The sequence below is a fragment of the Microcaecilia unicolor genome, chromosome 2, assembly GCF_901765095.1.
Source record: "Microcaecilia unicolor chromosome 2, aMicUni1.1, whole genome shotgun sequence".
Lineage (NCBI taxonomy): Eukaryota > Metazoa > Chordata > Amphibia > Gymnophiona > Siphonopidae > Microcaecilia > Microcaecilia unicolor.
In genome coordinates this window covers 624,641,240-624,655,315 of record NC_044032.1, presented here as the reverse complement: position 1 = coordinate 624,655,315, position 14,076 = coordinate 624,641,240, and the positions used below count along the sequence as shown (strand labels likewise).

Here is a 14,076-nt window from a genome sequence, read left to right as displayed (position 1 = left end):
GTAAGTACCACACGGTAGAAAATAGAAAATATTTTCTGCCACGCGTTTTGGGCACTCACCAAAACTGGAATTACCGTCCAAGGCACATGGTAGCCGGGCGGTAGTGTCAATTTGACGCACGTTGGATGTGCCTAGGCACCTAACTCACCTTAGTAAAATGGCCCCCAGGTGCTTTGAAAATGAGCCCATATGTCTCATTGCTTGAGTTAATGGTAGCCTGTCTTGATATCTACACCTCTAAGAAACTAGAATGGCACAAATTCATCGACCAATCAGTGGCTAGTTTTCACTATTCAAAATTTAAACACCAGTCCCAAATTGTGGTAAATAAGCAGTTTAACTGAATGGGATCAGGCAAGAATTTACTCAAGCAAATTTATTCAAACACTTTTTTTTTTTTAGAGTTTCAAATTATTTTTTCATTCAAAACATTTCCATTTCAAACAAGCAGTTAATATTTTCAGGATTGCCCAACTATGGTGACCTCAGCGGTGCTCATTGCCAAAGATGTATATATGGCAATGTAACTAGCACCCTCTTGTTCATCGGCACACCCGATTAATTAAATTTACTATAGTTATACTTTCTTTCTCTTCTTTATTAATTTTACTTATCTTGGTCTGACATTAAAAAGAGAAAAAGATAAGTAAAATCAATAAAGAAGAGAGAGAAAGTATAACTATAGTAAATTTAATTAATCGGGTGTGCCGATGAAGAAGTGGGCGCTAGTTACATTGCCATATATACATCTTTGGCAATGAGCACCGCTGAGGTCACCATAGTTGGGCAATCCTGAAAATATTAACTGCTTGTTTGAAATGGAAATGTTTTGAATGAAAAAATAATTTGAAACCCTAAAAAAAAAAAGTGTTTGAATAAATTTGCTTGAGTAAATTCTTGCCTGATCCCATTCAGTTAAACTGCTTATTTACCACGAATTCATCGACTGCATCAGTTCTGAGAATGAATCCGAAGCAATGGGAAATGACCTGCCACTCGCGTGTCCTTATAGGATAGCGCTCAGCCACCGTGCTGCTGTTTGCATGCATAAATTAAATGTTTTCTGTGAAAGTGCTGTTATTCTGTACATTTATATGCACAAGTATGGTGTAACTGTGGGAGTTCAGTTATACAACCGCCCTTACAGCATGTGTGGGTCTACCTCTGTACAGCATGAGCATACTCATAATTATTCCAGTTATATGTTGGATTTAGTGACCTGGTAAAAAAAAATAAGACAAAAATAGACTGCTCAAAATCTCTCAATAAAATCATTAAGGCAAATGTTTTCATAGAATGAGAAATGCAAGAACAGGGGCTCACCATGAAGGGAGGAAGATTAACAAAGGAATGTGAGTTACTTGGGTATCCATTGTGAACACATTTCCAGCAGTGTGGCAGAAGGAGGACCAGTGACTGTAACCAAACAAGTGAAAGATTATCTACCACAGGAGAGAGAGGAAAGGTGCAAGGTTCAATGACTGAGCAGGATGTGTGACAGCATAGTGGATGGCTACGAATAGAGACTGAGTGCAGCCAGTAGTCCTTTTCTTCCACATTGTCTATGTTCCAATTTGTTAATAAAAAATACAGGCAATCAGGAAACAGTTTAAGAGCAACAGTGGCATGATTGTCTTGACTCCCCGGCTATACGCATACATATCTTTGTGCTTGGTTGCGTCAATCTTTACTAGGTCCTGTTCAAGCATATCACTTGTCTGCAGAATCAGCCGCGTTTGCTGCTTTTGTGGCATCTTCAGAGCTTGAGGTCCGAGAGGACTCCATAGCGCTGGAGTTATTCTTTTTTTCACCTGAAGTTATAGAAGAAAAAAAAAACAACAACCAAACAACAATAACAAAAACAATTAATAGCAGAATGAGGCAAGAACGGGACAGAATTAACATTCTGGAAATAGAAAAATGACCTGTCATGCAGCATTATATATATAGCACACATAAGTTGTTGAATATTTTGATTGTAATTTCATGTTAATTTGTGGTTTTAGCATTGTGGACAGCTTTGATATTGAACTGCAAGTTGGTGTATCAAGTATATTACACTAAGAATGTTTGGGCTTATCTTTAGTGGGAGTCATGCGTTTGACAGTATTCAGTAATATTAGGTGCATCTTTAGTGAATGCCACGACCCACCCATGCCCACTTTTGAGTTGCATGCTAAAGGTTTTGCACTTGGATCTTTACAGGATAGCCCGTAGAAAGATGCTCGAGCAAATTCAACTTGTTGCCAATTAGTGTCAATAATTCACTCTTCACACCCAATTACTGGCACTAATTGGCTCGTTAGCCAATTTAGTTGCGCATGCATCTCAGTATCACGCACAATTTTGCAGAAAATTGGCCACTAACCCCCAGATTCTATGTATGGCGCCCAAAATTACATAAGTACATAAGAACTGTCATACTGGGACAGACCGAACGTCCATCAAGCCCAGCATCCTGTTTCCAACAGTGGCCAATCCAGGTCACAAGTACCTGGCAAGATCCCAAAACAGTACAATACATTTTATGCTGCTTATTCTAGAAATACTTACAAAACACAAACCAGTACACACGATCTCTGGAGTATCTGCTTAACTTAGTTAAGCAGATACTCCGGAGATCGTGTCTACTGGTTTGTGTTTTGTAAGTGTTTACATCGCAGTAGTACATTGCCATAGTTTATTCTAGAAATAAGCAGTGGATTTTCCCCAAGTAAAAGGTAAAAGGGGCTTTGGCACACAGTAAAACCGGGCACTGCTGAATATACCTATTCAGTTAAGCACTAGTGCGGTCACTTCTTTGAGTGCGGTGGCCTCAACCCCTGTAAATAATAATAAGACACATGACATGACAAATCAGGGGCGTAGCCAGACAGCAGATTTTGGGTGGGCCTAGGCAAGAAGTGGGTGGGCATGAAATGTTCTCTCCCCCACCCCAACACCAAAAAAATATCTTAGCTGGTTGGAAAATGCTTCTCTCTAGTCTCCAACTTGGTAGTCTGCAGCAGGCATGCGCTGAAAACTGAGCATGTGAAGGTGCCAGTATTGTGGAGAGCAGAATTTTCATTACCATGTACTACTGTTGGATGGGCCTGAGCCCTAAGTGGGTGGGCCTCGGCCCACCCAGGCCCACCTGTGGCTACGCCACTGTGACAAATATGGAACAAATGAACCACTCCTGGATTTTCAACTGCTAATTTGTTGCAATTGAAAAATGACAGTACTGGTATTCCTGAGAATACTTGCTTGGCCACTGTTGGAAACAGGATACTGGGCTAGATGGACCACTGGTCTGACCCAGTATGGCTATTCTTATGTTTTTATGTTCTTATGTAAGAGTGCCTCTATTATCTATAACACCTCATAAAACATTACAATACAATTCACAAAATAGCTTTTCTAGGTAAGAGATTTTCAGTTGATCCTCATGTCCAATATCCACTCCCACAAATAGTTCTAACTTTTAGGGTGCCTGTGTTGAAAATTAGAGGTGGGCACTGATAAAAAATTTAAATCGCAATTAATCGAACAATCTAAAAAAATTTAACGGTGCGATTAATCATGACATGCATTTTGGACACATGCTTTTCACCTTTTTTTTTGAATGTTGGCCCAAACATCCTTTTGTACAAATGCTCAGCGTGGCTGATTATCCTTTACAACATGCTATTTAATTAGGGGTGTGCAACAATGAAAAATTGTAATCAAAATTAATCATGGTATAAAAAAATTTTAATCAGATGATTAGTCAAACCTCTGGACTGGATGGCTTGATACTGGTCAATTCCCACTGCATGGAAATTTTTTAAACCTGCTGAATATAATGAAAAGTTGCATACACCAGGGGCGTAGCCACACAACAGATTTTGGGTGGGCCTAGGCAAGAGGTAGGTGGGCACCAAGTTCTCTCCCCCCCACCCACCCAAAAAATGATCTCAGCTGGCAGAAAAATGCTTCTTTCCACTTTGGCAGTCTGCAGCAGGCATGCGCTGAAAACTGAGCATGCACAGGTGCTAGTATCATGGACAGTAGCGTTTTCATTGCCATCAGGAGGAAGTCTTCAGCTGGTAGAGCTTGGGATCCCCACCAGCTACTGCTAAAACTGTGCTACGGTTAGGTGGGCCTGAGCCCTAAGTGGGTGGGCCCCTGCCCACCCAGGCCCACCTGTGACTACGCCACTGGCATACACGCACTTCCTTCCCCAGCACATTGCTCCCCTGCAATAGTATTTACGAAGGCTGCAAAGATCAAATCATAAGAAAACTACAGACAGCACAAAACACGGCTGCCAGACTCATCTTCAGAAAAACATGCTTCGAAAGTGCGAAACGCCTCCTAAGAAGCTTACATTGGCTTCCTATTAACGCTCGCATAACATTCAAAATATGCACAATAGTTCACAGAATCATCTACGGACTCGCAACAGATTACATGATGGAACTTATCGATCTACTATTAAGAAACGTGACGAGAACAGCAAGAACCTACCTAACCCTTCACTACCCCAATTGCAAAGGTATAAAATACAAATCTTCACATGCCACCAGCCTCTCCTAGGCACACAACTTTGGAACTCACTACCCAAAGACCTGAAACTCACAAAAAACTACCTACAATTCAGAAAAAACCTGAAAACACATCTTTTCAAGAAGTCTTTCCTCCCTGGATCTGCCTAATCCCACACCACCATATATCACGAAAAGTTCAGAAATGGAAAACAATAATATTAACCTCTCTCACAATATGCTAATATATCAACCTTAGCGTTTATTGTACTTCTGTATTATGTACTAGACTTCTACAAATCTAAATTTTGTAACTACCTTTTTAGCAATATGTAAGCCACATTGAACCTGCCATATGGTGGGAAAATGTGGGATACAAATGCAATAAATAAATACAGGTACCTACCTTTATCCTCTCCTGCGGCATCCTTCCACTTCAGTTCCCCTTCTGCTGCTAAACCTGTTACACCTGTCACACAGATACCCATTTCTCTCCTCTCCTACAACTGACCCCCCCCCCCTAGTACACAAGTCCAGCACCCCCCCCCCCCTGCATTTATCTGGCTCTTCATAGGGTCTCCAGCAGTGATTCCCACATGCTACTTGCAACTGACACCGATGTCTTCCCTCAGTTATGTTATGCCAACGTGAAGTAGGATAGGCAGGGGAGAGAAAGCAATGCTGCGAAATTGTGATCATGTTTAAAAAATGTAATCGCAAGTAAAATTAAAAAAAATTAATCACATTAATAGTGCATTAAATACCTACCCCTATTAAAAATCATTGAAGGCTGAACACAGCAATAAGTAAGTAATCAAAATAAAAAAAATAACAAAGCAATAAAGAGCGTAAAACTATAAGTCAACCAAAACACAAATAGGTACAAAGCGGGATTCATACAACAAATACACCTCAGGTCAAAGACAATAAAAATCATATCTAAAGACTCTAGCATCAAATTAAATCAATAGACATAAGAGGTAAGAAGGATAAAAATAAATTATATCCTAAAATCCAGATAGCAGGAAAGTCACTGTTTAGAGAAACGGTAATCAACAGTCAACTGTAATCCTTACACCGGTAATCAAAAATGAACTGGACTGTCCTATTGTGTGTGTTCGATAGTTTGGAAGAGATTGTCCATGGTGAAATATATTAACATTATGCACAAAATCTAAAAACACATATTCAAAAGTCTTTTCTTAATTTCAGCAAAAAAATGTCCACTATTGCTTTGTTCCTTTGAAAGTAAAAAAAAACTAAACAAAGGGTACATTACTTGATATCTGTCCATTTTCGTTGTCTTCATGGACAGAACTTAAGGGAATGTTTGCATCTTCGGGGGATTTGTGGTACAAGTCAAAGGAATATCTCTGTAACGGAAACACAGATGAGTTAATAACTAAATCATATCTAATGCACTGGGCGAGATAGAACTTATTCTTCTCGCTAAACCCATTGCAACTTTTTCTGTCATTACAAATGGCAATTGCATTCTCCAAGTCCCCTCAGGTCCCCCTTTGGGTCACCTTTGATGTCTCTCTCTCTCTCTTTACCAGTGGCGTAGCTACGTGGGGCCTGAGGGGGCCTAGGCCCCCTCCCGGCGAACCCGCCCCCACCACCGCCTACCTTCACGTTTGCTGGCGGGGGACCCCACTCCCCGCCAGCCGACGTCCTCTCCATCCTGCTCCTGCTGTTGCATGCATTGCTGACGTCCTGCCCGAGGGGAGGGGGCACATTTTAGCCTTCCCCCCGGCGGCGGGGGGGGGGGGGGGCGCCGCCGGGGGGAAGGCTAAAATGTGCCCCCTCCCCTCGGGCTTTGGACCCCCCTCCCACGGAAGTCTGGCTATGCCCCTGCTCTTTACATGTATCAAAAGATTGATGAAGCATGTTGTTTATTCCTTTCATTGCTAAAATCAGTTTCTTGCTTTATGAGCATGCTGCCAAAATTCTTATCCACTTGTTTATCATATCTCGCTTAGGGGTCCTTTTACTAAGGTGCGCCGAAAAATGGCCTGCGCTGGTATAGACGCGTGTATTGGACGCGCGCAGGTCCATTTTTCAGCGCACCTGCAAAAAAAGGCCTTTTCTTTTTGGGCTGAAAATGGATGTGCGGCAAAATGACCTTACCACGCATTAACCGGGTGGTAATTGTCAGTGCACGTACAATGCTGATTACCGCCCGGTTAGCGTTTTCCGGCGCGTGTAGCCAGTGGCGTACCAAGGGGGGGCGGTGAGGGCGGTCCGCCCCGGGTGCACGCCACTGGGGGGGTGCCACGGCGCGCGCCTGTCAGCTGAGTTCGCTGACTTCGCTAACTTCGCTGCAGCTCCCTCTGCCCCGGAACAGGTTACTTCCTGTTCCGGCAGGGGCAGAGGGAGCTGCAGTGAAGTTAGCGAAGTCAGTGAACTCAGCTGACAGGCGCGCGCCGCGGCACCCCCCCCCAGCGGCGTGCACCCGGGAGGGGGGGTGTCATTTCACCAGGGGGGGGGCCGCGCTGCACCAGGGGGGGGCGCATCAGCGCTCCGCCCCGGGTGTCATGCCGGCTAGGATCGCCACTGCGTGTAGTGGATGCGCATAAAAAATGAAATTACCTCCCGGGCCATGCAGTAGCTGGGTAGTAGTTCATAACTGATGCACGTAGGACACACGTACATGCCTGCATGGCTTAGTAAAAGGGCCCCTTAGACTATTAGAACCTGCTCCTTAGAGGCCTCCCACTGAATAATCTTTTCCCACTACAGTCTATTCTGAATTAAACTGCATGATTCATCTTTCCTCAGTGTTGTGATGACCAACCAGCTTATTTTTGAAGGAGATCGCTGGCCATCTCCCGACACAAATCGGGAGATGGCCAGCGATCTCCTGAACCCGGCCAAATCGGTATAATGGAAAGCCGATTTTGGCCGGCGCCAACTGCTTTCCGTTGCGGAGCCGGCCAAATTTCAAGGCAGGGTACAGAAGGCGGGATGAGGGCGTGGTTACGAGATGGCCGGCTTCGCCCGATAATGGACGAGCTCTGACGAGCGTTTCACCGGCTTCACTTGATCCATTTATTTTTAGGACCAAGTCTCAAAAAAGTGCCCCAATTGACCAGACGACCACCAGAGGGAATCGGGGATGACCTCCCTTTACTCTCCCAGTGGTCACCAACCCCCTCCCACCCTAAAAATATAAAAACAAAAAAGTTTTTTGCCAGCCTCAAATGTCATACCCAGCTCCATCACAGCAGTATGCAGGTCCCTGGAGCAGTTCTTATTGGGTGCAGTGCACTTCAGGCAGGTAGACCCAGGCCTATCCCCCTCTACCTGTTACACTTGTGGTGGTAAATGTTGAGCCCTCCAAAAACCCACTGTACCCACATGGAGGTGCCCTCTTCACCCCTTAGGGCTATGGTAGTGGTGTACAGTTGTGGGGAAGAAGTGAAGGGAAAGCTCAAGATTAATTTGGCTTAATGATATGGTACCAGGATTGAAATGGGATGGGCCTTATCGGCTGTTATATGTTTCTATGAGCCACAAATGAAGGAAACAATGATTTTATCTGTATTTTAATCACAGCAGACCAAGGGTGGAAGAGAACCAAATCCAAATGACCAGCCCAGACCAAGGAGTAAGAGCTTCAAAAGAAGTTTATTGGAACCGAACACGGTCAATGTTTTGGCAACAAGCCTTCCTCAGGGGTCGGGTAGTATAAACCTGTTCCACAACGCCAAAAACGTGGAGGTGCTAACAAAGCTCAGGCGACAGAACGCTGAATCCACAAAGAGCACTGTCTCAGGAAAACAGCCAAAACACGGACCGTGTTGGGTCCCAATAAACTTGTTTTGAAGCTCTTGCTCCTTGGTCTGGGCTGGTCATTTGGATTTGGTTCTCTTCCACCCTTGGTCTTTTCCTGTATCCTTATTTTAATGACAACCCCATTGGACTCTGCCATCTGTATTGAGCTAGCCATACTGGAGAATGCAGAAAGATCAAGCAAATCAAGATATATAATGTTAGAGCTTACTTTTGTCTTTTTGCGCAGGACGCAACAGAGCAAGATGATGAAAAGGACGACAATGAGAAAGGAAATACTAATGATTATTCCAAGAGCTGTGGGGAGAAAAAAACAACAACATATGCATTGGTATTCAGCTTGTGGTCAAGTATTTTAGAAATAAGAATAATAAAAGTAATTTAAAACAATCACACTTTCCATAATTGAATGTTTCAATAGCTATAAAATAAAATATTTGCTTTCTTAGCCACCGCAGCACACTGAGCAGAAGGTTTCAACACATCATCAACGACGACGACACCTAGATCCCTTTCTTGGTCAGTGACTCCTAACGTGGAACCTTGCATGATGTAGCTATAATTCGGGTTCCTCTTTCCCACGTGCATCACTTTGCACTTGCTCACATTTAATGTCATCTGCCATTTAGACGCCCAGTCTCCCAGTCTCGTAAGTTCCTCTTGTAATTTTTCACAATCCTCCCGCAATCGAACTACTTTGAATAACTTTGTGTCATCAGCAAATTTAATTACCTCACTAGTTACCCCCATTTCTAGGTCATTTTAAATATGTTAAAAAGCAGCGGTCACAGCAAATATAATGTTGGGTATTATTAAGAAAGGAATGGAAAACAAAAATGAGGAGATTATAATGCCTTTGTATCGCTCCATAGTGTGACCGCATCTTGAATATTGTGTTCAATTCTGGTCGCCACATCTCAAAAAAGATATAGTGGAATTAGAAAAGGTGCAGAGAAGGGCGACAAAAATTATAAAGGGGATGGGACGACTTCTCTATGAGGAAAGGCTAAAGTGGCTGGGGCTCTTCAGCTTGAGAAAAGATGGCTGAGGGGAGATATGATAGAGGTCTATAAAATAATGAGTGGAGTGGAATGGGTAGACGTGAAGCATCTGTTTACGCTTTCCAAAAATACTAGGACTAGTGGGCATGCGATGAAACTACATAGAAGTAAATTTAAAACGAATCAGATTAAATGTTTCTTCACTCAATGTATAATTCAACTCTGGAATTCGTTGCCAGAGAATGTGGTAAAGGCGGTTAGCTTAGCAGAGTTTAAAAAAGGTTTGGATGGCTTCCTAAAGGAAAAGTCCATAGACCATTATTAAATTGGACTTGGGGAAAATATTTCTGGGATAAGCAGCATAAAATGTTTTGTACTTTTTGGGGGATCTTGCCAGGTATTTGTGACCTGGATTGGCCACTGTTGGAAACAGGATGCTGGGCTTGATGGACCTTTGGTCTGTCCCAGTATGGCAATACTTATGTACTTATGAGCTGGGATATATGGAATTATAACAGATGAGAGGAAGGCGAGGGAACCAGAATGAAGTAGTTTATGGGTGAGAACCAGGTACCTTTTTAATTTCTCAGTCTAGGTTACTTTTTAAAAATTACCCTCTATGGAGGGCCTTCATCTTTCTGGCACTGGCTTTATGGAACTCTCTCCCTGGCTTTATGGTTGGAGGGCTCCCGTCAAAGGTTTGGAAGATTATTAAAAACCTATTACTTCACTGCAGCTTTTTGGATGTCCCTCCTGGTGGAATTAGTAGAGTTTGTCCTGGGTATGTTTGTTACCAGGTTTTATTTTGGTTAGCATGTTTGTCTAGTTTGAATGACCTTTCCTATGATCTTATGCTAATAATTTTATATTGTACACTGACTGCTTTGCTGTTATCTGAGGTTAAGCGGCATATCAAATTGAATTAGCTGTAACTGTATATACTTATATATAAGGGAAGTCCTTTGTGTAGACATGTTCATGGGCAGAGTTTGGGTACCCCTGTGGCATCCTTATTAAGACTGATGGGATTTCCTTTCCTATCATTAATGGAGTCCTCCCCCCCTTTCTTTAATATACTAGTATTTGTACACTGCTCAGAAGGTATTCGATGGGAGGTATAGCAAAAAAAATTAATACATTTGAAACTCAAAATTTGAAACAATTCGGGCAGCTGGAACAATCCCTGAACAACTGAGTATGTGCAAGGGGGGGGGGGGGGGGGAGTGGCCCGTAGAGTGTGCTGCTGGCTGCAGAGAGTTCAGGATTGTTCCAGCTGCCAGTAGAGGCCATCTTTAGCTGATAGGACTTGGGGAGCCCCGCCAGCTCAGGTATCTATTGAAATGGGGGAGGGGGGATGAGGGAAAAATTGTGTGCCCATCCACCTCGGGCTTAGGCCCACCCAGAATAGCACATCTGGCTACATTATATACAGTGGGGGAAATAAGTATTTGATCCCTTGCTGATTTTGTAAGTTTGTCCACTGACAAAGACATGAGCAGCCCATAATTGAAGGGTAGGTTATTGGTAACAGTGAGAGATAGCACATCACAAATTTAATCCGGAAAATCACATTGTGGAAAGTATATGAATTTATTTGCATTCTGCAGAGGGAAATAAGTATTTGATCCCCCACCAACCAGTAAGAGATCTGGCCCCTACAGACCAGGTAGATGCTCCAAATCAACTCGTTACCTGCATGACAGACAGCTGTCGGCAATGGTCACCTGTATGAAAGACACCTGTCCACAGACTCAGTGAATCAGTCAGACTCTAACCTCTACAAAATGGCCAAGAGCAAGGAGCTGTCTAAGGATGTCAGGGACAAGATCATACACCTGCACAAGGCTGGAATGGGCTACAAAACCATCAGTAAGACGCTGGGCGAGAAGGAGACAACTGTTGGTGCCATAGTAAGAAAATGGAAGAAGTACAAAATGACTGTCAATCGACAAAGATCTGGGGCTCCACGCAAAATCTCACCTCGTGGGGTATCCTTGATCATGAGGAAGGTTAGAAATCAGCCTACAACTACAAGGGGGGAACTTGTCAATGATCTCAAGGCAGCTGGGACCACTGTCACCACGAAAACCATTGGTAACACATTATGACATAACGGATTGCAATCCTGCAGTGCCCGCAAGGTCCCCCTGCTCCGGAAGGCACATGTGACGGCCCGTCTGAAGTTTGCCAGTGAACACCTGGATGATGCCGAGAGTGATTGGGAGAAGGTGCTGTGGTCAGATGAGACAAAAATTGAGCTCTTTGGCATGAACTCAACTCGCCGTGTTTGGAGGAAGAGAAATGCTGCCTATGACCCAAAGAACACCGTCCCCACTGTCAAGCATGGAGGTGGAAATGTTATGTTTTGGGGGTGTTTCTCTGCTAAGGGCACAGGACTACTTCACCGCATCAATGGGAGAATGGATGGGGCCATGTACCGTACAATTCTGAGTGACAACCTCCTTCCCTCCGCCAGGGCCTTAAAAATGGGTCGTGGCTGGGTCTTCCAGCACGACAATGACCCAAAACATACAGCCAAGGCAACAAAGGAGTGGCTCAGGAAGAAGCACATTAGGGTCATGGAGTGGCCTAGCCAGTCACCAGACCTTAATCCCATTGAAAACTTATGGAGGGAGCTGAAGCTGCGAGTTGCCAAGCGACAACCCAGAACTCTTAATGATTTAGAGATGATCTGCAAAGAGGAGTGGACCAAAATTCCTCCTGACATGTGTGCAAACCTCATCATCAACTACAGAAGACGTCTGACCGCTGTGCTTGCCAACAAGGGTTTTGCCACCAAGTATTAGGTCTTGTTTGCCAGAGGGATTAAATACTTATTTCCCTCTGCAGAATGCAAATAAATTCATATACTTTCCACAATGTGATTTTCCGGATTTAATTTGTGATGTGCTATCTCTCACTGTTACCAATAACCTACCCTTCAATTATGGGCTGCTCATGTCTTTGTCAGTGGGCAAACTTACAAAATCAGCAAGGGATCAAATACTTATTTCCCCCACTGTACAAAGATATAAACAGGATGGAGTCGGTCCAGAGGGCGGCTACGAAATTAGTAAGCGGTCTTGAACACAAAAATTATAGGGACAGGCTTATGAACCTCAACATGTATACGCTGGAAGACAGGAGGGAGAGAGGAGACATGATAGAAACGTTTAAATATCTCAAGAGCATTTATGTACAGGAAGAGAGCCTTTTCCAAATGAAGGAGAGCTCTGGAATGAGAGGGCATATGACAAACTTAAGAATAGGCTTAGGAGTAACCTAAGGAAGTATTATTTCACAGAAAGGGTGGTGGAGGTGTGGAATGGCCTCCCGGTGGAGGTGGTGGAGTCGAGGACTGTTCCATAATTTAAAAAGGCATGGGATAAGCATGTGGGATCGCTTAGGAACAGGAATAATTAGGGGTTACAGAGGATGGGCAGACTGGATGGATCATTTGGCCTTTATCTGCCGTCATGTTTCTATGTTTCTAGAATGCACTTAGTTGATATCCCAGCACCTAAAATTACGTGCCTCCATTTACACCAATGAAAATGTGGGGTAAAACCCTGCTCGTAGATTTATGCAGACTGGGCCATATTCTATAACAATGTGTAAATTTGGGGACACCCACAAAGCACCCATTACCCCACCCATAACCACACCCCTTTTTGGATATGTACATTAGAATTTAGATGCAGTGAGTTACAGTAGGTTTATACTCTGCCTTCCTCCTTCAAGTCCCCTGTTTACAATTGGATCAGTTTTCAGCCAGTGATGGTCAACGTTTCTTTAAATGCTCACTGCTTTTGGCTAAAATCTCTCTGGATATTCAGTGGCATAGCCCAGAAGTTATGCTAATATACCCGCATAGATAATCAGGCAAAGCTAAGATTACTATTTAAGCAATCCTACTTCCGTGGTTAGCTAAGTGGGTGCCGGCACAGAATATTGCCACTGCTCGCATAACTCCCAACTCTGGGGTGTGCAATGGTGGTCAGAGGAGATATTCAGTGGCACTGCTTATGCTATTTACGTGGCCCTATTTGGCCACAAAAACATAGCCAGCCAATGTTTGAATATTCATGATTAACCGGTTATATTGCATGATATAGCTGGATAGGTGCCAGTGGCGTTCCTAGCCTCGACGACACCTGGGGCGGATCGCCGATGCGCCCCCCTCTGGGTGCAGCGCGCCCCCCCCGGCGAAATGATACCCCCAGGTGCACGCCGCTGGGGGGGGGGTGCCACGGCACGCGCCTGTCGGCTGCGAGTTCGCTACACTAAATTCTCTCGTTCGCTGCAGCTCCCTCCCTCTGCCCCGGAACAGGTTACTTCCTGCAGCGAACGAGAGAATTTAGCGTAGCGAACTCACAGCCAACAGGCGCGTGCCACGGCACCCCCCAGCGGCTGCACCCGGGGCGGACCGCCCCCACCGCCCCCCCTTGGTACGCCACTGATAGGTGCTATGTGCTGACCGTGAATTTTCAGCAGGAGCTAGCTGGCTATCCCTCACTGAATATTCGTGGATAGCCAGTTAAGTGCTATTTACCCAGCCAGGAGCCGTTCCTGGCCAGTTAAATAGCCCTGACTATCAAGTGGTAGGAGTTTTAGAAAGCTATCAACTTCTCAAACTACATTATACACATTCTTTATCCAAGAATAATCAAAATAATTTATATATAGGATTGATTTTTTAGACTCCTCCTCTACAGCTAGCATTTTAAAAATAATTTCATTGGTTTCAATTATGTTTATTGCAACTTTTATACTGT

General features: G+C 44.0%; 1 protein-coding gene across 1 annotated transcript in view; it reads right to left on the bottom strand.

The window, feature by feature from the left end:
- Nucleotides 1-1,603: 1,603 nt before the first annotated feature.
- LOC115462700 overlaps nt 1,604-14,076 on the bottom strand; it is a 68,405-nt gene continuing 55,932 nt past the window's right edge. The window contains exons 4-6 of the mRNA XM_030192704.1: nt 8,512-8,597; nt 5,785-5,878; nt 1,604-1,811 (exon numbers count right to left, since the gene is read on the bottom strand). Coding sequence (XP_030048564.1) covers nt 1,711-1,811; nt 5,785-5,878; nt 8,512-8,597 — 281 coding nt within the window. The 3' untranslated portion in view covers nt 1,604-1,710. The remainder of the gene's footprint in view (nt 1,812-5,784; nt 5,879-8,511; nt 8,598-14,076) is intronic.